Genomic DNA, 23,014 nt, shown 5'->3' on the forward strand with positions numbered 1-23,014 from the left:
GGAACAGTTTGATCCTCAGACTGTGGATGAGCCTAGATTCACACCTGAATTTATGCTCTTATTTATGATTATTTTTCAGTAACAGCAATCATTTGATGACTGTTTAGGTTAGTTTACGTTTGTTTTGTCCCACACTGTTGACATTCATCAATTGGTGCATTTACCGGGCGATAAACAGCAGATGTTTAAGATACAGAACTGCTGCTTATCCTTGTGAAGCATCTGCAGGAAAAAATGATGCCGTGATCTTGATTCGAGTCTGATTTTTAGGGTAACGTTGAACTCACAGGTTCTCAAACATTTGGACTTGTGAGCATTAAGAGCCAAGCGGGGACTCTGTGGAGGTTGTGTGTTTATGAGTTGTGACTAAACTGCACTAGTTTTTCGCTGATAAAAGAAATTTCTAAAACAAAAAAACAACTTAACAAATGCCCCCGAACATATCGTAGTTCTTCTTTTCTATGTTGTGGATCATCTCCTATGTTGAGAAACGCTGTCTTAGGGCCTAAAAAGTCACACTGCTTGATCATCTACTGACTGCTATTTGCACTTTAGTAATATGTGGACAGAAATATGTGCCATTAGAAACTGACTTTGAATCACGTTATTATAATTTGACTTTCTCAACTTATTGAAAAAGTTCATTTGAATTACATAAGATGAAATTGAATTTATGAGATTATCCTCAGCTTGAATAATTGCAAGAAATACGAATTTATTAGACGAAAATTGAATTTAGTTACATGTTTGGTTTCCAAAATTTAAATTCAGGGTTTTCATACAGGTATTTAAATTAAGCAATTCAAATTATGGGATTAAGGTTCAGTTTCTAGTAAAACCAGACTACAGAACCACATTGTGTTTTTCTCACAGCTGCAGCTTTCTTATCAGTAACACAATCTGTGCAGCAGAACAGATTCACCTCACCATGCATGTTGTTTCAGCCTCCTATCTGCTGAGTCACTGCTTCCTTGAAACGCCTCTACTTTCGCTTTGCGTTTCCTTTAATTGGTCTGTCCTCAGTGAGAGCAGCAGGTGTCGCTGCTGCTCCTCACAACTCCACCAGCGTGTTCAAGTTTTAGTTTAAGGCTCTAAAGTCAGTTTCTGATTCGTACTTCAAGGGAACGTTAAGGTAAACAACTTGAGGCCAGTTCCCACATGTTCATGATGTAAACATTTATTAGTTAAACCTTTAATGATGTCTGAAACCCACTTTCACATTTGCGAAGCCTTTATTCTATTTGTGAAAATGCAACAAAAAAGGAAAGTGCACTTTTTTTTTCACATCTGGACCAGATCCACATCCAGAACTGTATGTTCATGGTTAAATCTGATTTTCCTTCAGGCGCTAAAGGGTCTTTAAGAAATAGTTTCTGAATCATTTTTCTGTTTCTGAAAATGAAAAGAAAAAGGCAAAGAAATTTGCTGTTTTTTTTCTTATTGTTTTTGTTTTTTTTAACCATGATACATAAAAAAGGTTAGATTTAGACTAGATTGTGTCAGAGAGGCTTGAGGTTCTTGAAAGTGAAGTCCGCTGATTGTGAAACCTTAACTGTATGAGTGAAATTGCAAAAAAGGGAAATTTCACAGCTTTTTTGCATCAGGTTGTCATTATACCGGGACCAAATCTGAAACCACTAGATGTGGATGTGGACCGGTCAAATTTAGTCACAATTGTCCTACAGAGACTAAAGAGTCTAAAACATTTGCTGTTTGTGAAACCTTTATTCTGTTTGTCACAGGGCAAAAAAGGCAAAATGTACACTTTCACTTTAGCATCTGAACCACATTAGAGGCTGAAGGGCATTTAAAACACAGTTTTGGATTTATAAAATGTTTGTTCTAGTTGTGAAAATGCAACAGAAAGGAGATTTCACTGCTGTTTTTTTATATGCAGACCATATTACATCAGGTCCAGACCTACAACCATGATGTGTATATGGGTAAAATCTGGTCTAGACTGTCCTACAGAGGCTTATGGGTCACAGTTTGTAGTTTGTGAAACCTTTTATTCTGTTTGTAAAAGAGCAAAAAAAGAGAAATATTCAGTGCTTTTTCATGTCAATCACATTAAACCAGGTCACTTACACTCACTACATATAAAGGGGTCATGTCTGGACTAGAATGTTCTACATAGACTAAAGAATCTTTAAAACACCATTTGTGGTTCAGCAAAACTTCTTCTAAAATTGCAAACCATTGGAATATCGCAACTTTTTGTTCAGATGGTTTCAGATCCAGATCTAAATCCTCTATATATTGACAAGTCATATCTGGACTAGACTGTCCGACAGAGGCTAAAGAAGCTTTATTGTAAGAACAAAACCAGGAGATTTCACAGATTGACTAGGCTAGGTCCAAAAAATTTCTACACGTAATCTTTTTCCATTTAAAAAAAAACAGTCACGGTTTCACTAATCAGAAACTCTGTCTTTAGCCTCTCTGCCATCATCAAGTCAGGATTTGACCTCAGTATGCAGTTTAAATGTGAACCTAGTCTAATTTGGTCCAGAGGCAAGCAAGCTGTGAAATCCCCATGTTTTGCATTCTTAAAAATTTAAGGAAGTTATAATAAACCACACGATGCTATTTATAGTGGGTTTAGATGTGGATCAGGTCAAATCTGATCTACATGAGAAAAACAAAACAGCTGCCAAACCTCCAGACTTTCTGCCCTTTGACAAGCAGAATAAATGTTTTGGATATTTCAAACAGGATTAGGTGTTTATCTGAAATGTCTAACTCGGTTTTGCATCATTAAAATGTGGGAAAATGTTGAGGATGCTTTAAGTTTCCCTTAACTTTTCCCTTAACTGCAGAATGAGAATCTGACTTCAGCTTCGTGGTGAAAAGGAGCGCAAACGTGCGGTGAGATCATTGGTGCAGATTCACAACCATAATTATTCATTTAAAAAAAAAAAAAAAGGAAAAAAAGAACTCCTGCTACTTTCGGTTTGGAGGAAACGGGAGCAACAGCAGGATAATGGTCTGATGCAACCGGGAGACATGTCGAAGTTGGCTGTGGGAAAAGCAGCCGTTGGCTCACCATCAGGTTCGTGTGAGCAGTTTTGCATAGGAGGCCCAAAAAATAAAAATAAATAAATAAATGCAAATAGCACTGCGGTTAGATTACATAATGGAAACAAGCTCTTCTGTTTTGACCGGCTTTAGATGCTGCATATTCAAATGAGCGCGGCTTCTCACAGGCGCTGGGGGGAGTTCCCGGGGGGCGGAGTCGTGACGCGGCGGGGATTTCCGCTTTCCGCGATCACAAAGCTGATCAAACTGCTCGTTAGGCAGCATTCAACACATGGCTTCGAAGTGTGACACTTCCACGATCAGTTAGAGTTGCTGCGGAACTGACTTATCAAGTAAAGAGGCGCGTTTGGACCGAAACACCGATTTGGAAACGACTCGAGGACGCGGAGCTCGATGAAAGTCTCCTCACATGCGATGAAAGACATGGACATCTTCAACGGTGCCTCTGGTGGGTTGTTTTTTTTGTTTTTTTTTAAAGCGTTAATCGTTGTGTTTTTGTAAGTGTATTTGAGCTGACATCATCCTCAGGCATGTGATTTGTCACAGCAGAGGAGCCAACACCCAACCCGGAGATCGGCGCGCTCCTGCCCGGCGCGCACCCCCACTTCCCTGCTGCTTGTCCGGATCGAGGCCTGGACCTAGGTGAGCAAATGAACCCCAATGAAGTCATGCAAACTCCGAGCTGAGCTGATCTCGTGCAGCAGGAGAAGTAAGGCATCGCCGGTAGTTCTGCTTCCTGGTCTCGCTTCGTGTTGCTGCACGAATTAGTGAAGTTAAAGCGAAACTAAACATTCCAAACAATAAATCAGCTAATATTGGAGTGGAATTTTTATCAGCTAGAAGTGGTGTTAGGCTCTTGACACAATGTTTTTTGTAGCCTAAGCCAGAAAACTTTAGATTTTGACCTGGTAGCTGCACTGTTTAAAAGAAAAAAAAAAAGTATTTCAGAGTAAAATGAGTATAACAAGTGAGACACTGTGCTCCAGGTTAGGTAAGGTTATCCCACTTTATTTATATGATCAGTCCATGTTCCACAATAATATCACAGTGAGTGCAGGCTGGCTACACTGTAAACAACAACAACAACAACAACAACATTGTTTTGAATTGTATTTAAAAAAAAAAAAAAAAAAAAACGATTTCATGTCACTTGCAGACTTTTCATGTTTTGTTGAATTTCAGAGACTGTCTACTTGACCTACAGAAAAAAAAATATTGACTTACATGTTGATCATATACAAACAGACCAAATCTGTAAATGATGTCTCCCTGTTATAGTCATTTGTGTTCCTATTTACCTAAATTAAAATTCACGTGTAAATGATGAATCACTTGTTAAACTTGTTGCCAATGCATTTGGCATGTTTCAGTGTCAGACATGACAGACCGCAAAACCGACTGCATGTCACGTTTCACTGCTGGTAACCATAGCAACTGTACTAGTTAACTTTCCCTTTTGAAACTCGCCTAACTACGAGACACGGCCTTGTTGTTTGCTGCTGTAACACCGATTTATGCCAGAAGCAGTGTTTGTTGATCGGTTAGCTTCAATACAGTCAGAATACTGAAATATGCAACATTTAATTTTGTATTTCATAGAATCGTAAAGTTTTATTGATGTGGAAACCCAGAAATAAACATCATTTACTTAGAAATATAAATATTGATAATATACACCTGCAGAAATCATATAGAAACTCCGCCTGGCCCAGCTTCTTATTTATCCCGAGGTTGTACTGGTCTCCATCATTTTGTGAAAACTTTTTTTTCTTTTGTATAGAGCTGCTTCAAGGAATTATCTTCGAGGACACCAAGTCAGGTGCTTCCCTCCCCGGTCCTCCTCCTCCTCCTGCAGACCTCCTTGGACAGAACCCTCTAAACCAGAACCACAGGAGACAGAACGCTTCACCTTCATCTAATCCGATACTGGTGTCACGAGGTGCTGCATGTAAGGTGGGTATCTTTTCTGGTGCGTTACTGCAGTGTGACGTAGTCATTTGTGTTGTTTGTGTTTGGTCTCGTCTGGTTTCCCCCTCATGTAGCGGTTACAACAACCAGAGTGACAGTTTGCGACACCCAGGAAAGTGTTTGCTTCAGGTGTGGTTTATGTGTTTAAAAAAAGGCAATGGGGCAGTTTGGGGAACGACGTGGCACAGATACAGTTTAGTATTAAAGGTCTTAAATTTCATTGTAGTCTGTTGTCTTTTGTAGTTTTAGTTCTAAAAATGTCAGGATGCATGAATGATGCAAATGTGTGCATTTTTTTTCTTTAGATCAGGCCATATTTAACTAATATGGTGTTTGTTATATACTACTGAAAGCACTGACAAAAATGAATGAATAATTCTTATACCTACTACTCCTCATGGATATTTTTCATATTTCGGCCGGTATAGCCACACAGCAGGTAGTAAATTAGTTTTTTTGTGGGGTTAAAAATGTTCTAAAAAGTCTGAACAGAAGTTGGGGAACCCTGCAGAAATACTGTTATTACTGCATAATAATCAAAGGTCAGTTGTACAATTTAGGGAAACTGTGATATTTAACTTTTTCCTTTAAAACCTGTGGCTGGTCACAGCTTTTCTTTATCCAAAGTAGACTACATGTATGTTTGATTAATAGATTCAGCCAGTCAGTCTTTAGAAATTTTATAGGTAACATTTTTTTAAAATTATAAAGTAAAAATCGAAAGGAAAAAAAGGTTCTGGCTTCCCAAATGGGAGAATTTGCTGCTGGGTTAGATTGAGGTTTAATTTATGGTTTAAACAGTCAGTAGTCAGTCTGACTAGCGTGTTGGAGATGTTACCTCATGGCTTTCCATCTTCTGACATTATAGAGGCTCTTTGAGCAATAATGAAAGTAAAATGATGGAAACAAGTTCTCTATTGCATAGAGTGAGTACATGAACACTGACACATGTAGAAGACTGTTCATGTATATTTATCACTTTATTTGTCAGTATTTACTTCATGCTGCTGTTCAAAGTGTGTTCATATGTAACTCGGCAGATGAAGCTTCAGTTGGGCTTCCTCTCTGTTAGAATGTTAAACAAAGAGGTAGCTGCAGCTTTCAAGAAGAGGTTTTTTTCGTAATTTTTGAAAGCTGGTGGAATAAAGTGCAGCATGGTACATGTGGATGGTTGCAAGTTTTGATGCTGCACAGAGCAGCAGCTCCGGCTCTGAGCAGAAAGCACGTGGTTTCCACGTAACAGGGAGATGAGAAGAGCTGTAATCTGATCCGACTGCAGTGACGCTGTGGCCTGCACACACAGGTAACGATGACCGGTTTTACCCTCTGTCAGCCAGTGTTTCTGCTAAATCACGTGTGTGAGTACAGTTTGTTTGGTGTGTTAGTGATGGCGGCTGACACACCTCCCAGCATGCTTTTCAGTGGGAGGAGGCTGAGAGGAAGGGAGGAGGAGCAGGAGGACGTCTGGGAAGATCTGTACTGTGACTCCTGCTTTCATTTTGCCTTCATTTCTGTTTACTGGCCAAACCCACCGGAGGTGAAGGGTTGCTTCTGTGATTGGTCGAGGCTGAGCTGAGTTCCTGTTTCCCGTTCGCTGGATCGGCCTGCCAGGCTTTTGTTTAGGATCAGAGTTTTAAGGCCAACACGTATGCCGATACAGAGACTAACACTTTGCCATCAGACGTCTGAGCCTCGACGGGACATTGTGAAACTTGACCTCATGCAGAGGCATCACCCAGATCTCTGCAGCAGCACTTTAATGAGCTCTCAGGCTGTTTCACTGCTGCACGGCTGACAAAGGAGCCTTTACTTCTTTGTTCCCTGCAGGTTTGATTATTAATCTGTTGTTGTGTCTGTGCTTCAGATAGTCCGGAACTTAAGTGTTGGTTTGTGAAACTTGTGTTTGTAATGCTTTTGCTTTACTTTACATCATGTTGAAGCCAATCAGGAAGAGAAATGGATGCGGGAAGAGCCCCGCAGATAGAGAAAGTAAAAGAGATATTAAGTGTGAGTGGGAACGGAAAAGCTCAGTGGTCTGTGGTGTAACGGAAAAAAATAAGACATCATATACAAAAGGAGGAGTCAGAGAGCACATGGTTGACGCTGTGCACTGATAGAAAGCACATGTATGACGGAAGAACATGCAGTGAGTCAGTTGTGTTGCTTGTTTTTACTGCGGGCTTCATCTGCAGAGCTAATACCTGAGAGACATCTGGTTCTTGGTGGTATAAAAAAACTAGTTTGGAGGTGTTCTTTTTCCTCTGACTGTAAGTTATTGTTGTTTTCTTTGTCTGTGTGGTATTTCACTTCATTTAAAGTACCAAAACAAGAATGTAAAATGCTCTTGTAGAAGTACATACGGTAAAACAACATCAAATAGCTAATAGCGACACGTTAATGTTTAAGAAGTACTATTTCTTTATTGTAGGAGTCAAAGTTAAATTTATTTATGAAGTACGTGTAAAAACAACCAGTTGATCCAAAGTGCTGTACAGTGAAAATAGGAGGCCATAAAACACCATAAAATGCAATAATAAAAAGAGAAATCTGCGCTAAAGTTTTTGAAATAATCCGAATAAAAGATACAACACAATAAGAGATAAAGTCAAGGTGTTGAGATTTACTTGAATTGAATTCCATATAGAAGAGGTGGATCTTCAGCAGCAGCTTAAGTGCTGAAAGGAGTTCAACATAGAACTAGTTTTCACTTATTTTTACAGTTAGTAGTTCAGTCTGATGGTAAAGTCACAAAATACAGCTGAGGGGTGGTGATATGTTTAATGAGGTTGGAACAACATGCGGCAAAACAAGTTTGTATCATGAATTTTGGTACATTTCTCAACTATGCCACTTTTTTGGTGTGAAATATTGGAACAGTTTATCCGTTCTGGGCCACAAATGCTTGTTTAAATGAAACTATCTGAGAAATTCAGAAGGAAAATGTCTTGGACAAGGCATTTTTATAAGGTTTTATATATATACATTCGGAGTATAAATTTTGTGAAAATTAAAATGCACAAGTAAACATAAAGTACCTCAAACCTGCACTTAAGTCTGTAGAACCCGTGGATGTTGTAAGTTGTAAGGATGCTGTGGTTATAGACATTTAGGTTTTTGATTGGACGAAGAAACTGTGATTGAAGTTAGGTTTTTCTTTTTTAAGCAAAGTGAAGTCCAGTCGCGGCCAGAAAAAAAAAGTGAGAGGAGTCATATTGTCAGCGAACTGATTAAAAAAGCAAAATCTGTCTAAAGTTTGCTAACAATAGTCACCATAAACTTGCGATAACACCGGGCCACATGGCAGTAAACACTCTGACTGGGTTGATTATGATTGCTTCATTTAATGGTGGCTTGAAAGCCATTCTGGGCCTTTGTCCATCATATTGCTGCTGGTTTCTATGACACAAGTCAGTTTCATCATTATCTCGGGGTATAAAACACAAACTGCAGCCTTACAAAGAAACGTCAACTGATGAGTTTGCTATTTTAATGGCTGGCTAATGGTTAATTTGTATGTGATCAAGCCAGAGTCTTTTTATGTTCTTTTATCTGATGTCTGATGCATATTTTTTTTCCCTGTCAGGTCTCTTGTCAGGTAAATGTTAAACGTGCTGTTAATAAAGTTGTGTTGTTGTTGTTTTTTTCACAGCCAAACTTCTCTGCACTGCGGGGGGCGTCCCGTCCCAGAGACATGGCGTCGACTCATCCTTCCCGGGTTGCTTCCTCCTCCTCAGCCGGTTCCTCTGGATGTGGGAGAGTCTCCTCGAAGAGCAGCGTTTCCTCTCAGAACCAGGGCGACACTGAGATACTGGAGCGGATTCTGGAAAAGCCCAAACTGGTGATAGTGGAGGAGCCCAAAGACAGAGGGATGAGATTTCGCTACGAGTGTGAGGGGCGCTCGGCAGGCAGCATCCTGGGGGCGTCCAGCACTGACACCAACAAGACTCAGCCTGCGATAGAGGTATTGGAGTTTGGTTTCTATTTCAGATCTTAAAGGGGGTTTACTGGCTCTCAGAGACGGTTAGGAAGGGTTGTAACCACAGCTGATGTGTTCACTTGAACCCCCCTCCTGTGCAGACGGGTGGAGCTGGGAGGATGTGGGTTGATAGAATCAATTAGAAAGTCCCCACAAATCCCAGATTGAGTGAGGTTAAACGCAGGAGGTTCATCACCAGCCTATATGCTAACTAACACTCCCACGCACACATCTTCACCTCTTCTTCACACCATCAGAAAACATGCAAAGGTTTACTAGCAGTTTGTGTAACTGTCTAGTTATTCAAGCAACATCTTTGCTAATGTGTAGGTTAATGTGACATAAGTATTTGTGATTTAACTGGTTCCTACACATTGAAAAAACACATGAAAATGAATATTGTCCGACAGAAACACAGAGCAAAAAGACTGACAGGAACACTGGAACAGAAAAAAAGAAGACCAGCAGTCAAAGGCAGAGAAGAACGAATATTAAACCTCTGAACTCAGTTTTTGGGCATCTTTTATTCCTGTTACATTTTTCCTCACTGTGGACTCAATATAAAGTCCTGCACCTCTATGGAAACAGCACAACCATGACTTGAGGTAAAGAAAACTTAACAATGTCTCTTGTGCAGTATGACAAAGTTATCATGTTCTAAATCACAAAAAAAACCCCAAAACAAACATGACATTTCTCTGATTATTTATGTAACAAAAACTAAATAAAAACCTGGAATCCACATCTACAACATTTCCCTAAGTATCCACAGATGTTACCAATACTGGAATGATTGCTCTGCATACCGTAGATATATTTCTACTTACATTTTTCATTTGTTTCCATACTTGTCTTCTATGTGCTATGTGTACACTTCCTGCAGCTCAGCCAAAAAGTCCCTAAATTTTAATGTGGTTGCACTGAGGAGCACAGAATGTTTTTTTTTGTTTTGAAGAAGAAGAATGTGGTTAAAGCACACAATTTTTAAATGAGACATGTAGAATAAATGGATTTCTGAATACAGTTATTCTAAGCTTAGATTTGATTAAGTTTTCCAAATGGAACGGTTCATCACAAATGATTAGTTCATGGATAGTTGGACTGTTGACAATCCAACAATTCAATCTGTCTTCACAGTTTCTGGCTCTGATAAATAGCTGAATCTTTGCAACAACAAAAAAAAAGAAAACATGACTTTTAAACCAGCCTGCAGATTTTGGAGTTTGGGGCTCAGTTCTGAGAACACTTTGGACTCTTGTATGTGCAACATTTGGTAACTTTTTGACTTATTATAGAAAGAAATAATCATCAGTTTAAGTATTTGTTGCTGTTTTTATTTTTCTGACTTCAACAGTTGGCAAATGATTGCATGTTGCAACACTCAGTATGTTGTGTACGTGTGTGTCCTGTGATGACATGGTTGATTAGATCATAGCTCGGGGAATAATTCATCCAACCAGGGTAACATAATTCTCAAAGTTACAGTGATCTGCTTCAACTTCAGGTCATTTGTTGATCGTCTTGTTGTCTCTCTTTCAGATTCAGGGTCCCATTGACCACTTAAACAGGGTCACTGTCACTGTCTCCTTGGTGACCAAAGACTACCCACACCGGCCTCACCCCCACTGCCTCGTGGGTAAAGACTGTCCGAACGGTTCAGGAATCTGCAAGGTCACGTTTAATCCTCACAGCAACCGACGTCACAGGTGCACATCCGCCTCGTCTTTATCTTCAGATACATAAAATAAGATTCATGAAGTCTTTTTTTTTTTTTTGCATTTTAGCTTAATTGTTTTTTCTTTCTCTGTCTAAACATACAAAATGTCCTGACAGACTTTTTTTTTTGTTCTGAACTCGCAGCTTTGCTAACCTTGGTATTCAGTGTGTACGGAGGAAAGAGCTGGACATTTCACTTCAGAAGAGAAAAGGCCTAAATATTGACCCATTTCAAAGTGAGCTGGACTTCAGTAATAAATACAATTTCTGTTTTTTTTTCTTGTCAAAATTCATTATGGCTCCTTGAAGCAGACATCGTGACTGATTTTTGTGTCTTTTCATCCCTCAGCTGGTAACTCAAAGGGCATTGAAGACATGGACATGAATTCGGTGCGTCTGTGTTTTCAGTGTGAGCTCGACTGGGAGGATGGCAGGAAGGACTCTCTCAGCCCAGTGGTGTCCAACCCCATTTATGACAAGAGTGAGACATTACAAAACACACCAATGACCACATTATACCCACATGTGCTAATAAAAACCAACATATTTCCTGATTCTCACGCTTTGCAATGTCTGGTTTTTTCTTCTTCTTTTTTTTAAAGAGGCCACGACGACATCGCAGCTGAAGATCTGCCAGTTGAACCAGTGCAGAGGTTCCTGCTCTGGCAAGACGGAGATCTACATGCTGTGTGACAAAGTGCAGAAAGGTAAACGGAAACGTTCAGTGAAGTTTTATTTCTGTCCGTGTGTGAAGTATGTAAGAGGATGGACGGAAGTGGGCTCAAACAGTGAAGCACATGGAAAAGGCCCAGTTTCCACTGCAAAATTTAAGTGTAAATAAACACTGTCTGCAAAAATGAATCGAGCAAACAGAACAGAAAGACGTGGAGTTTTATCGTGATAAAACTCTCCCTCTTTGAGCTCCTAAACTTTAGTTAATTATTGAACAAAGTATTGTCGTTATATAAAAAAGAAAAAAGCACATCTCTGACCAAATCATGGTGAATTACTTTATTTAAACTAGTTTTTGTTGAATTTTCATTCAACTCAGAGATTTCTCTTTTACTGTTATAGCAGAAACCCAATTGTCTTGACTTTTGTTACTTTTCATTGTGGCCTTTGTGTTTTGCACGTGTGTTGTCTTTATTTTAGAGACGTTTTCCTGTCCTACATCTGCAACTGCTAATGTTAAACTGGCAACACTATAAGCTGACTTGTGCTGTCACAGAAACATGTTCAAAGAATTGCATTTGTTATACATCAGTTAGTTTTCTACTTGATTTACAGCAATTGTTGCCTGAATTGTTGTTTTTTGTTGATAGTCTTAAGAAAAAAACGATTTCCATACATTGGTATATCCTGCAGTATTTTTAGAGTGAAAAATAACATTAAAAATCAAGGTTGAGTATTTTTGAACTTCTCTTAAAGCAAAAAAAAAAGAAAGTATGAAAATGGTTTAAAATAGACAACAGTTGGACTTCAAACAATGTAATCAGGATAAAAACCTGTTTTTGTATCAGCCTCATTTTTCTTGAATAATGAGGCTCTGTGTGTTTTGTCGCTGATTCACAGACGACATAGAGATCATCTTCAGGAAAGGGTCGTGGAAGGCGAACGGGGAGTTTGCCCAGACAGACGTCCACCGGCAGATCGCCATCGTCTTCAAGACTCCGCCCTACCAGGACCAGGACCTCTCAGAGGAGGTGGAGGTCAAAGTCCTCCTGCGTCGCATCTCTGACAAGATGGAGAGCGAGCCGGTTACCTTCACGTACCTGCCGCACAACCGGGGTCAGTGGGGAGTAAACCGAGTAAACACCTACATGGGTTAAATTTACAGGTTATGAAACAGATGCGGCTGGTTATACTCAAGCAATAACAGGTGTCTTTTCATTTCAGATCCATATGAAGTAAAGCGAAAGAGAGCGACCATGAAGTCAGAAATCAGCATCACAGAGAAACCCTGCATGACAGGTAAGGCTTGGACTTCCAGGTTGACTTTCTCTTCGTTCATGTTTACTTTTTCTGGTCCTAGTTGAAGCACTGAAGAGGGTTATTGGTTCAATGATGCTGGTCACCTTTGTGTCTCTGTATAGACTGCAAACATTTAGACTTATCATAGCAGGAAGCACAGTTGTTACTAATAACATCAGCTCTGTTCTAGTGAAGCTGGGCAGGTGCTGTTTATTTTCACGCATCTTGTGGGTCGTGTTCACTCAAACTGCATGCTTTTATTGGACTTTTTGTCTTGCTTGTCGCTTTTATGCTCTCACCGTGCAGATATACTAAATGAAAATATAGAATCCCCAGTTGGTTTTGTCAGTTTCAGTAAAGTTTATTAAGATCACAACCACATCCTCAACAGTGCGGACAAGAGAAGAGGCAGCGTTTCTTTGTGTGATTCTACAATGAACAGAAAGTTAAGGAAGTTTTTTTTTTTTTTGCATAAAGTTGAGTTTAATAGCACAGTTTGTTTTAGGACGGTAAAATGAAGTAATGATAAAACAAGTTCACTATAGTTTTATAATGCGTCTTTAGACTGCAGCCACGAGGGGAAAGTGCAGGAAAGCTGACCAAAATTCAAAATGCCAGAAATCAAACCCAGATTGTTCAGGCAGTTAATATAATCACACATAACTACACATCAAATGTTGGCCAATCCTCCAGACATCTAGCCTGATTATAAAATAAGTCAGGGGGGACAATTTAAGGTTAAAATCAGTCCTAATCCATGCAATGTCACCAATGACAGGGTGCTTTTCATTGTGCTAACGTGCCACTTGCATCTATTCCTCATGTCTCAGAGGACGAGATGCAAAGATGGAGGAGATGAAGCTGCCAAATGAGACATTTTTTTATGCGTCACGCTTTCGTGACGCCAGTTACACAGCCGTTAAATAAAACTGACACCCATGACAGGTGCAGCATGGATATGTCGCATTGCTTGATAAAAGATGTCTGTGTTTCACCTGTGTTTCCTCAATCTAATCTCCTCCAGAAGTCTGACAGGAGGCAGCGAGAATGCATTGTTAGCATAATGAAAAGGAGCGGCATTGTGACACTGAGCCAGCAGGCAGAATACCAAAACCCTGCCAGTGTTAATTCTTTTTTTTTTTACACCTGTGACTCCTGTTAAAAAAGGCCCATTGTCCAAGCTCGCTCACTGGCAGGACTTACGAAGAAACCTGTTGTGAAACACAACTGGGCTTTTCCTGCTACAACAAGTCAACAAATCTGCTGTGAAAGATTCCTATTAAAACTGAATCTCATCATCTGGTTTCATGAATATTCTAACTGTGAACAATGAATGAGTCGAATAAGAAATATTTCTTTTTAAAGCACTTCTTTATAGCAGATTTTCAAAAAAGAGCCCTCATGCCTTTCAACACATTTTCATTTTGATACATCAGCTTTCCTCAGTGTATGATAACTTGTCACATGAGGATGAGTCACATGACACCATGATTTTTGCCCAAACTGCCCAAACTGACAAAGCTATACTATACAGACATGTGAATGAAGAAGCCGCATGTACAGTTTATGACATGTGACTGTGTCTAAAATGGGATTATTACAGGAAGTTTAAAAATAACAAAAAAACTTTCTGTGACCCAGCTGTACGGAGCCCAACTGGGGTGAGAATTTTTCAAATTTGAATCACCTCTTTATGCTCAATGCTTCCTCTGATTCATATAAACAGTTAGTGTGCAAGACCAGTTCAGTTATAACACACTGTCTGTTTAGGGAAACGCTCTGCGGATACGACAGACAAGAGAGAGCATGCACATCATTTATTTTGAAAAGGCTGATCTCAGACGGCATCCAGCTGCTGGTTGTGAGCTCAGCTGCAGCTGCTCTGTCTGGCTGTGATGGTGAAGCTGTGGCTTCATATGTACGTTTACTGTTCCCACTTCAGCTGCTGCTGTGGTTCAATCTCTTGTGCCGTGAATGTGTCCAGCTGTTACTATTTGAACCTTCGATGCTTCTTCAACAGATGGGATTATTTGTTTACTCAGGAGATGGCCAGCCAGCAAAACTATGATTGCACAAATGCACATTGCTGCTGCATGTAGTCGGTGTTACATCTGTTAGAAACGAATGTGTCGCAGCCAGAATCGTAACAACGGCTGACGGTGCATTGATTCACTCTGTACTTTTAACTGTATGCGCTTGTACTATGTTAGACAATCATGGAGCCTGTAGACAGCTGCTGGTTGTGACTACAGAGGGTCCTACTAAGCCAGATTAAAGGGTAGCGAGTTATGTTGAGCCTAAAACCAGAGATAGGAGATCACCATGGTAACTGATGCTGCAGAGCTAACCTGTTCCACAGGTTCTGTTCAGAGTTTAGTAGTTGCCATACTTTGACAATTGCACTGAACAAAGCTGTGGCACAAATTGTATTTATATTTAGTCCTCAGTTAGATGGTTAATGAGTTTATTGGTATTTATCACAGAGAATATTCAGTCAGTAACATTAATTTCAATTTGATTTGGTTCTAAATAAAGTGATTTCCACGTATCCTTTATTATGGGACAGTGTCAGACCTTAATTAAGTATTATGTTTAAATATATGAAGTTTTAGGTTAAAGAGCTCTGATAGGCAGCTTTCATGTGAGTGTTGTCTTGTGCCGTTAGTGGGAAAATTCACCTTAATTTACATGATCGACGAGTTTCTACCATCATTCCTCTCTCATTTACAGTGGAACAGTTTTAACTGTAATACATTTTGTCTTCCTCATAGCTTCCCATTATAACAACCTGTTCCTCTTGTGTGAAGTAGGTGTCATACATCAGTGCCTTTTGTTTGGTTGATTTAGCCAAATGATGCGTCAAACACACCATTTATGAGAGCGCTGTGACTGTTGGGATTCCCATTATCTCTGCTTGGGGTTTTGGCTTTTGTCAAACCAGTTAATAGACAGAAAACCTGCTTACGTCAAATTTTGAACTTCCCTCAGTTATGTCTGTCAGGCACAAGTCTGCACCAACACATTTAGTGTTAGTGACCTCTAAGGGGCTTTGTACAAGGTCACTGATACACACTATGAAAGAAGATATAGTATTGTATCCATATCACTTAGATAAAATGGTGTTTATGTTGAAACAGTTTTTTCTGATATTGATTTAAATCTGGAGGGTTTCGTTTGTGAACCGTGCTGCTTAATACAGAAAGTTGTTCCTGTTGAGCGCTTTCAGACACGGAATGTGGAACATTGGTGGCTTCATCAAGCTACTAAAGTGACGACATTCTAGTTATTCAGACATAGGTTAAGTTCCTCATGGTTTTATTGAGACATGCCCACGCATTGCCAGAGATTATTTAACCTTCTCTCATTAATGCAAATGGTGCTGACAACTTATGTTTCTCGGTGTAACTCAATACAGTTCAACAGCACCACAAAACAACACCCTTAAAAAGAATAATAGAGCTGAATCAACACCTCTCTAAGATGTTTTAAACAAAAAGTGATTCTTATATTCTTCTTGAAGGATGGGTTATTTGGAAGACTTGCACTGAGTTCATTTTAGCAGGTTGCACCTAATGAATTGGTAGTTGCATTTTTAAAACAGCAAGAATCACATAATTGGTTATTTTATTAATTTTCTCTGTGATGCCTTCTGCAGCTGAGACCACGCCTCCATCAGAACAGGTCATCCCCTTCCTCCTGGGGAACCAGAACATGATGTCTCCAGGTGAGGGGTCGTGCACTGCTCAGCCCACCGCTCCTGCTGTGGTGGACATGTGTTACAGTGAGCCCGCAGACCTTGACAATGCCATCTTCAATCAGCTGCTGGAGTCGCCTGAGCTTTGGCGAGCGCTTAATGACCTGGACTGCGGCCTGCCCTGTGACCTGCCACCTGCCGACACCAACTCGACCTTCGCCAACACGGACATGAACTTCAACCAGAACGTTTCCTCGTATCAGCCGGACCTTCCATACATTGACTTGCACTTTAACATGCTCGTCAACGAGAGCCACAATCCGCAGTCGGAGCCACAGGACGGCATGGGACAGATGCAAACGGAGCAGGACGGCATGGTTCACCTGAATCATGGTGTCCTGAATCATGCCATGCCACAGGACAGCATGGTTCAGGTCAAAATGGAAGAGGACGGACAGCTATGAGGATACGAAAGTCTGGACCATGTAGCACAATTAAGGTCAACTCATGGTTTCCACAAATCTGAAGTGGACAGAAGGTGTGCTCGCCTTTCTGTTCATGCTGCAAAAGGTACACATTAGTTTACTGTCTGGACTCTTGCAAACTTGGCTGGACGACGAACTTTCCGTCACATGAACCCTTACCAACCCGGAAAGCATGAATTGGCCTTTGGCACACTCTGTCCGTCGTCCTTTGACAATGTCTTTGGGCAATGTCACTTTCTTGGCAAAGTTAGAAACCACTGTCATGTCTGTAACAGAAGATGGGAAGCTACAGCTAACAGATTGTTAGCTTAGCGTTAAACTGAAAATAGGGGGAAACAGCCTCATTCTCAGTTTTTGTGTAATCAAACAAAGAGAATTGAGCTTTAGAGACATTGGTAGTCACTTTAACAAAGCAACACCAGCTGTGTCCCCTTGTTTCTAGTGTTTATGCTAAGCTAATCAGATAGTCTGCTTTGTATTCAGCACAAAGGTATGAGTTTGGTATCAATAGTCTTATCAACTGCAGTTTATGTTGCTCCAGCTGCTTGCACTTCATAGCGTTGTTGTAGATTCATTTGGTTTCACAATTCTGCAGTGTTGCCCTCTATTTTTAGTTTTGTCTTGAAGCCTTGCTGGTCGAGGCTTTAGCAACCAGGAGCAGCGTTCTTAAATATTTCCCATAAAGGCTGCAAGCATTAACTTTAAAGCTGACAAGTCAGATGTAAGTGATTCTCAGTTAGCATGGAGCTTAAAAAGAGAACTCATAAACATCTCCATGCAACCTAGGAACAATAAAAACTTCCATAAATCGCTGCCTGCTCTAGTAAATCATTGGCTGATGTATCAGTCATGTAATATTTGTGTAATGTTTGTTTGCTTCAGTGTGATGTTGGGAAAAATCCTTCTCAAAGTTGGCGGCAGTACAAAAGGATTTTATCTCAAATAAAGTCAGTAGTGTCAGGTTCCTTCATGACATCTGTTGCTCTCTGTTGATGTGGCTGTCACAGCTGCTTAATATTTAATCTACTTAAATATAATAGAAACCGCTCCTCCTACTATTCATAGCTCTGTTTGTGTCAGTTCCCTTTGTTCTGCAGTTTCACTCTCGTGCTAAGCATTTTAAGCATTTTCCAAATGTCACATGTACAACTCTGCCTCCTCACTGAAATGTAAATACATCAAAGAAAAAATAAACGTCAGTGTGTGGTATTTTTGTCGTGGCATTACTTCCTGTTAAAACGACAGAGAAAGGCAAAGGAAGAAAGATTAGAGAGCGACAAAAAGGGATGTAAGCACTTTTGAATGCGATCTGTCCTCAGCTGCTGCCCACACACATTCCTAACCTGCTTTCTCACTCGTAAAAACAAAGAACTCTGGCAGCGACGACAAGCAGAGGATGCTTTTTTTGCTTCGCGCATCTCATCTTCGAATGTCATCACCGTCTCAAGAGGATCTTGAAAGTTTACTCAGGAAATTAGAAACAAAGCCTTGGGATGTACTGTGTCCCTTGTTTGGGGTTACCAGACACCTTGAGGTCCGTTTAGTCACAGTGTCTAAACCTCACACAAGCAAAACAATGACTGGTTTTATTCTCCACAACACGGCTGTCACATTTTACAGTAATCCGGGCTGAGAAAAATACTCTATTTCTGCTTTTTTCTCTGTGTGGTCTCTGATGACTCACACGCGTGTTTTGTAAGGCCTGTGGTTGTGCGGAAAGTTAAAGATTGAGACAGATTGGGAAATTAACGCCACTAATTTTTAACCGTCATTTCAAAAATATCAAATGTTTCTTTACACAGCTATCAAGTTAGTCACATTTGGAGCATGTTTTTCTGATTGATTGACCTAGTTTTTGATTCTATTTATGGTAGACATTTCTTCCAGCAGTCGCCAGTCATTCATGTTTTTACATTCTGTACTATCATTGCGACTGGTAGAGTCCACCATTCATGCCATGAGTTAAACTGCCTTTGTCAACACATTCCAAGTAATATAAAACAGAAAAAAGCAGTAAATCTTTACATTTGAGCAGCTGAAATTAGTTATTTTAAGACACTAGTGCTTAATAAGTACCTTTAACAACTAAAATTCATCACATTTTATTCACCATCACGCCCATAAACCTGTTTCTATTGTACAGTGAAGTGAGAAGTAGTTTAAATATTTAACATTCTCAGTCATCCATCTTTACACTGGCTTACTTCATGTTAGAGCAGGTGTTACCTTTTCTGGCTCTGCCCGTCACTGTTGACTTGACCTGAACAGACGCCGGGAAACTCCACACTGGGCTCATTTCCAAGACCTTTGATCACCATGAAGAGAGAGAGAGATACACTTAATTTCCTGTGAAATGGTACCAGCATACCCACCGCTCAGACGTGTCCGGACATGTCCACGCTATCAGTTTGAACAATGGTCATCCTCTCTGCTGAAGGCAGGAAAGAGGCTGTTTAACACTTTCAAGTGCACATTTTGATTGCACAGATGTAGTTGACTACATAGGTAGAATAGGTTCACAGGACTTTTAGATTTAGTTGTATAAGCAATGAGCTTTTTGCTCTAAGATTAAAGCAAGAACATTGATATTCACTTATGTTTAAAGAAATAAGTTTACATGTAGGGATGCTTTTGAGATGAGACTTGGGTGAGAAAATTGTACCACTCTCATTTCTTCAGTGCCTCGAAAAAGTTTTTATTACTTTTCAATAGAGGACCAGGGTCAATTTGATTTGGGTTTTTGTTGACAAGAATTTCCATCCATCCATTATCTATACACCACTTAATGCCCCCACCAGGACGCAAACCGGTGACCTTCTTGCTGTGAGGCAACAGTCCTAACCACTGACCCACGTTGCAGCCCTGACAAGAATTTACATTTTAAAAAAAAACAACTACGACGAAGTGATGACAATTAATTAAAAACATTTTAAGTTAAATAGGTGACGACATAAGTGTTGACTCCTTTTAAAGTAAGCCCCCTAATTCAACACAAGTGCAGCCATTTGGTGCGAGAAGTCACACAATTAGTGAAATGAAGATAATCTAAGTGTAGTCAATAAGTGACCATGCAAGAAAGAGACTAGTAAAGGATGACACCAGGACACCTACGACTCCTCCGAAGGAGTCACAACCTCCAGCAGCTGATATGGTGACACTGTGCCACAGAAAGCCACGGTTATAAAAACAACAACCTCAGAACAAAGAATCTTCCAGTTAACTTCAAGTTTCTCTCAAGCCTTCTGCCAGTGTAGATTTAATATATATTTAATATGAGCTTTTCTCAACAGTGGCTTTCTCTCTTCCACTCTCCCATAAAGTTTTGACTGGTGAAGAACGTGCAACAACTGTTGTATGCACAGTATTTCATATCTCAGCCTCTAAAGCTTGTAACCCCATCAGAGGAGTTGTAGGTGTCTTGGTGGCCTTCCTCACTTGTGTTTTTCTTGCATAGTCATTCAGTTTTTACATGCTGTCTCTTATTCCTTGCCTTTAGTCCAGGGAATAGCCAGTGACTTAAAATTCTCTTGTATCCATTCCCTAACCGATGCTTTTTAGTAACCTTTACAGAATTGTGTTGTTTTGTCTTTATGGTGTTGTTATAGCCAGGAGAACTGATTCACCAGTAACCGGAGATTCCAGTTCTAGGTGTTTCTATCCTACAATCACTTGAGACACCTTCACTGCACTCAGATGATCACCATTTTACCTATTGTGACACTTCTAACACCAACTGGCAGCACTTGTGATCAATTAGATGAGTGACTTTAAGGATGGTACAAAGTTATGCAATCACTTTTTTTTCTATTTTCTATTTTTGTTGAACTGACATTAGTTTGCAAAAATCTGTTTTCAGATGAAAAAATCTATTTTTTGCAAATTCTTGTCCAAAAGGCCAGATTAAATTGTTCATGATGTAGATAGAAGTAACAGCTTAATTTCTTCTAGTGGTAATTCAAAGACCAAGAGTTGAAAAAGTGATGGTGTTACTTTCCTTTTCTTTACCTCAGTGTGATAAATTTAAGTTCTAGCTTGGTTCATTGTCTGAGGTGTGGTTGCTTTGTGGAGACTCTGGGGAATACTGAGCAGAGAGCATGAGTCATATGTGATGGAAATAATCAAACGTATACGTTCGAATGTGGAGAAATGTAACCAGGGGGTTTAACTTTAACTGTTTAAATGTCAGTTGTGTCACTCAGATGAAACTATGTCAGCTTTCCATTAAAACTGGAGCTCTGACTGCAGTCACACCTCCTCTGTCAGGTGACTCCATCTTTTAGCAGGCACCTAGGGATAAATAACCCACATTCTGGTAAATGACTGACCGGGGCTATACTGTCTTGTAGGAGTAAGTGAAATAGATACATTTTCCCATCATAATTTCTGGGTTTTTATATTGAAATACTGATCTCTATTTTATATATTAGGTTAATAAATCAAATTAAATGTTTTACATATTGAGGGACCGGATCACTGTTATGCAACAATCATGAAAAAATACTCCTAAAACTGATACAATAAAAACTGCCAAACATTACAGTTTAAATGGGAAGGTGCAATCTCTGGCAAAAAAAAAAAAAAAATTACAGTGATATTACAGCTTCCCTGCTGTCACTTGACAACAAGAAGAAGTAGTGGCATTTTCTGTTGTTCCTGTTTTTGAAATATATCAGAAGCACAATAAATATCTGTGTATGCACACTGTAGTCAAACAGGATGACGGTTAATCTGTATCTGCAGGTAAATAACTGAAGTAAATGACTTGAATGCTTCCTGGAGACATAAACTGGATTTGGGACTTTTCAGCTAAATGATAATAACAAAATGAAAATGGTATCATGTTAATGTTAAATAGGTGTGACATGTTAGCTCAGCATGTTAGCAGCACTAAACCAGAGCACTGGTGAAGTGATGTTTTGGCCTGATGGTGGCACAATGTGAAAAATCAAGATGTCACCAAAACTAGAGCCACTAATTTTTTAGAATTAAACCAAGTAAGTTAACAATCTCTTTTTCAAGGGAGACCTTAGGGTGATGTAAATGTTTAAAAGCAAATCTCTTACTTTGCTGACAAGTTCCATAGAGACTCCTTCTCACTGTGTAACTTGCCAAAATACATGTATTTGCAACATTTTGGTGCTGAACCGTTATCAGGAAAATGGCTTGCTATAGAGACAACAACCAATCACATTCTCCTCATGCTCTAGGAAGGCATGAACCCCAACACACGGTTCCCACGAAATGACAGTTTATTTTTTATTAACATACAGATATTTATTACACAGGCTATACATACTCTATGTGAAGTGCCTGGAGATGACACATGTTGTGAATTGATGCTTTGAAAATGAGACGTAACTATATGGTAAAAATCAGAAATGCATTCCAAACTTTTTCACATTAATAAATAAAATACAATGATGTGAATGTTCAAACCCCCTCCCCCCCAGGGCCAAACTGCATTCCCAGAAAAGACAGTGTATGTGTTCATATGTACATTAATGCTGCATGGATTTCTGAAAGCTGAGCTGCTGATTGTATCTATATAATGTGCTGGCAAGGGTCTTGATGTCAATCCTTCCTCTAGGCCATGTTAGATATTATCTGCTTTTATGTACAGTCATGGAAAAAAATCATTAGACCGCCCTTGTTTTCTTCAATTTCTTGTTCATTTTAATGCCTGGTACAACTAAAGGTACATTTGTTTGGACAAATATAATGATAAGAACAAAAATAGCTCCTAAGAGTTTAATTTAAGAGCTGATATCGAGCCATTTTCCAAGGTTTTCTTGATAATAACCAAAGTCACTTAGGTTCTTACACCAATATCTATGACACTGCACTGCCAAAAACAGTGCTTTCAGGCATTCCATGTTTTCTTTTCTGTCTGTTTCAGTCACATGATACACACAGGAGTCAGTACTTGATTCCATAATCATTGTTTTTGATGACTGCAGCCATGCATCTTGGTATGCTCTCCACGAGCTTCTGACATTGTTCAATTCGATTTAGATCTGGTGATTGAGCAGGCCAAGGCTTGGTTCCAATGTTCTGGTTCTCCATCCAGGCTTTAACTGACCTCGCCGTGTGGCTAGAGGCATTGTCTTGTTGTAAAATCCAGTCATTCGAGGCATGTGTAGTGCTGCTTATGACATGAAATGGCCT

At 39.7% G+C, this 23,014-nt stretch overlaps 1 protein-coding gene across 3 annotated transcripts; it reads left to right on the forward strand.

The window, feature by feature from the left end:
• The first annotated feature begins 3,264 nt into the window (after positions 1-3,264).
• Positions 3,265-18,058, forward strand: relb (v-rel avian reticuloendotheliosis viral oncogene homolog B). 3 transcript variants are annotated; one of them, XM_008291666.1, is made up of 11 exons: positions 3,265-3,487; positions 3,586-3,681; positions 4,820-4,992; positions 8,657-8,968; positions 10,523-10,689; positions 10,844-10,935; positions 11,049-11,180; positions 11,302-11,406; positions 12,272-12,487; positions 12,596-12,670; positions 16,326-18,058. In XM_008291666.1, exons 1-11 carry the CDS (start codon positions 3,433-3,435, stop codon positions 16,826-16,828), a joined length of 1,926 nt encoding a protein of 641 aa, XP_008289888.1. In that variant the 5' UTR covers positions 3,265-3,432; the 3' UTR covers positions 16,829-18,058. The 3 variants fall into 3 exon arrangements, with proteins under 3 accessions (XP_008289888.1, XP_008289889.1, XP_008289891.1); XM_008291667.1 differs by having other exon boundaries at positions 3,589-3,681; XM_008291669.1 differs by lacking the exons at positions 3,265-3,487; positions 3,586-3,681; positions 4,820-4,992 and adding an exon at positions 6,558-6,834.
• The last annotated feature ends 4,956 nt before the right edge of the window (positions 18,059-23,014 follow it).

The sequence above is a fragment of the Stegastes partitus genome, unplaced genomic scaffold, assembly GCF_000690725.1.
Source record: "Stegastes partitus isolate 25-593 unplaced genomic scaffold, Stegastes_partitus-1.0.2 Scaffold754, whole genome shotgun sequence".
Classification (NCBI taxonomy): domain Eukaryota; kingdom Metazoa; phylum Chordata; class Actinopteri; family Pomacentridae; genus Stegastes; species Stegastes partitus.

Bases quoted from the DNA above. Each gene is read 5' to 3' on its own strand.
- relb (XM_008291666.1), top strand. From the start codon at position 3,433: ATGAAAGTCTCCTCACATGCGATGAAAGACATGGACATCTTCAACGGT. The intron at 3,488-3,585 runs GTGGGTTGTTTT...GATTTGTCACAG, and splicing joins CATCTTCAACGGTGCCTCTG to CAGAGGAGCCAACACCCAAC. The intron at 11,407-12,271 runs GTAAACGGAAAC...GCTGATTCACAG, and splicing joins GTGTGACAAAGTGCAGAAAG to ACGACATAGAGATCATCTTC.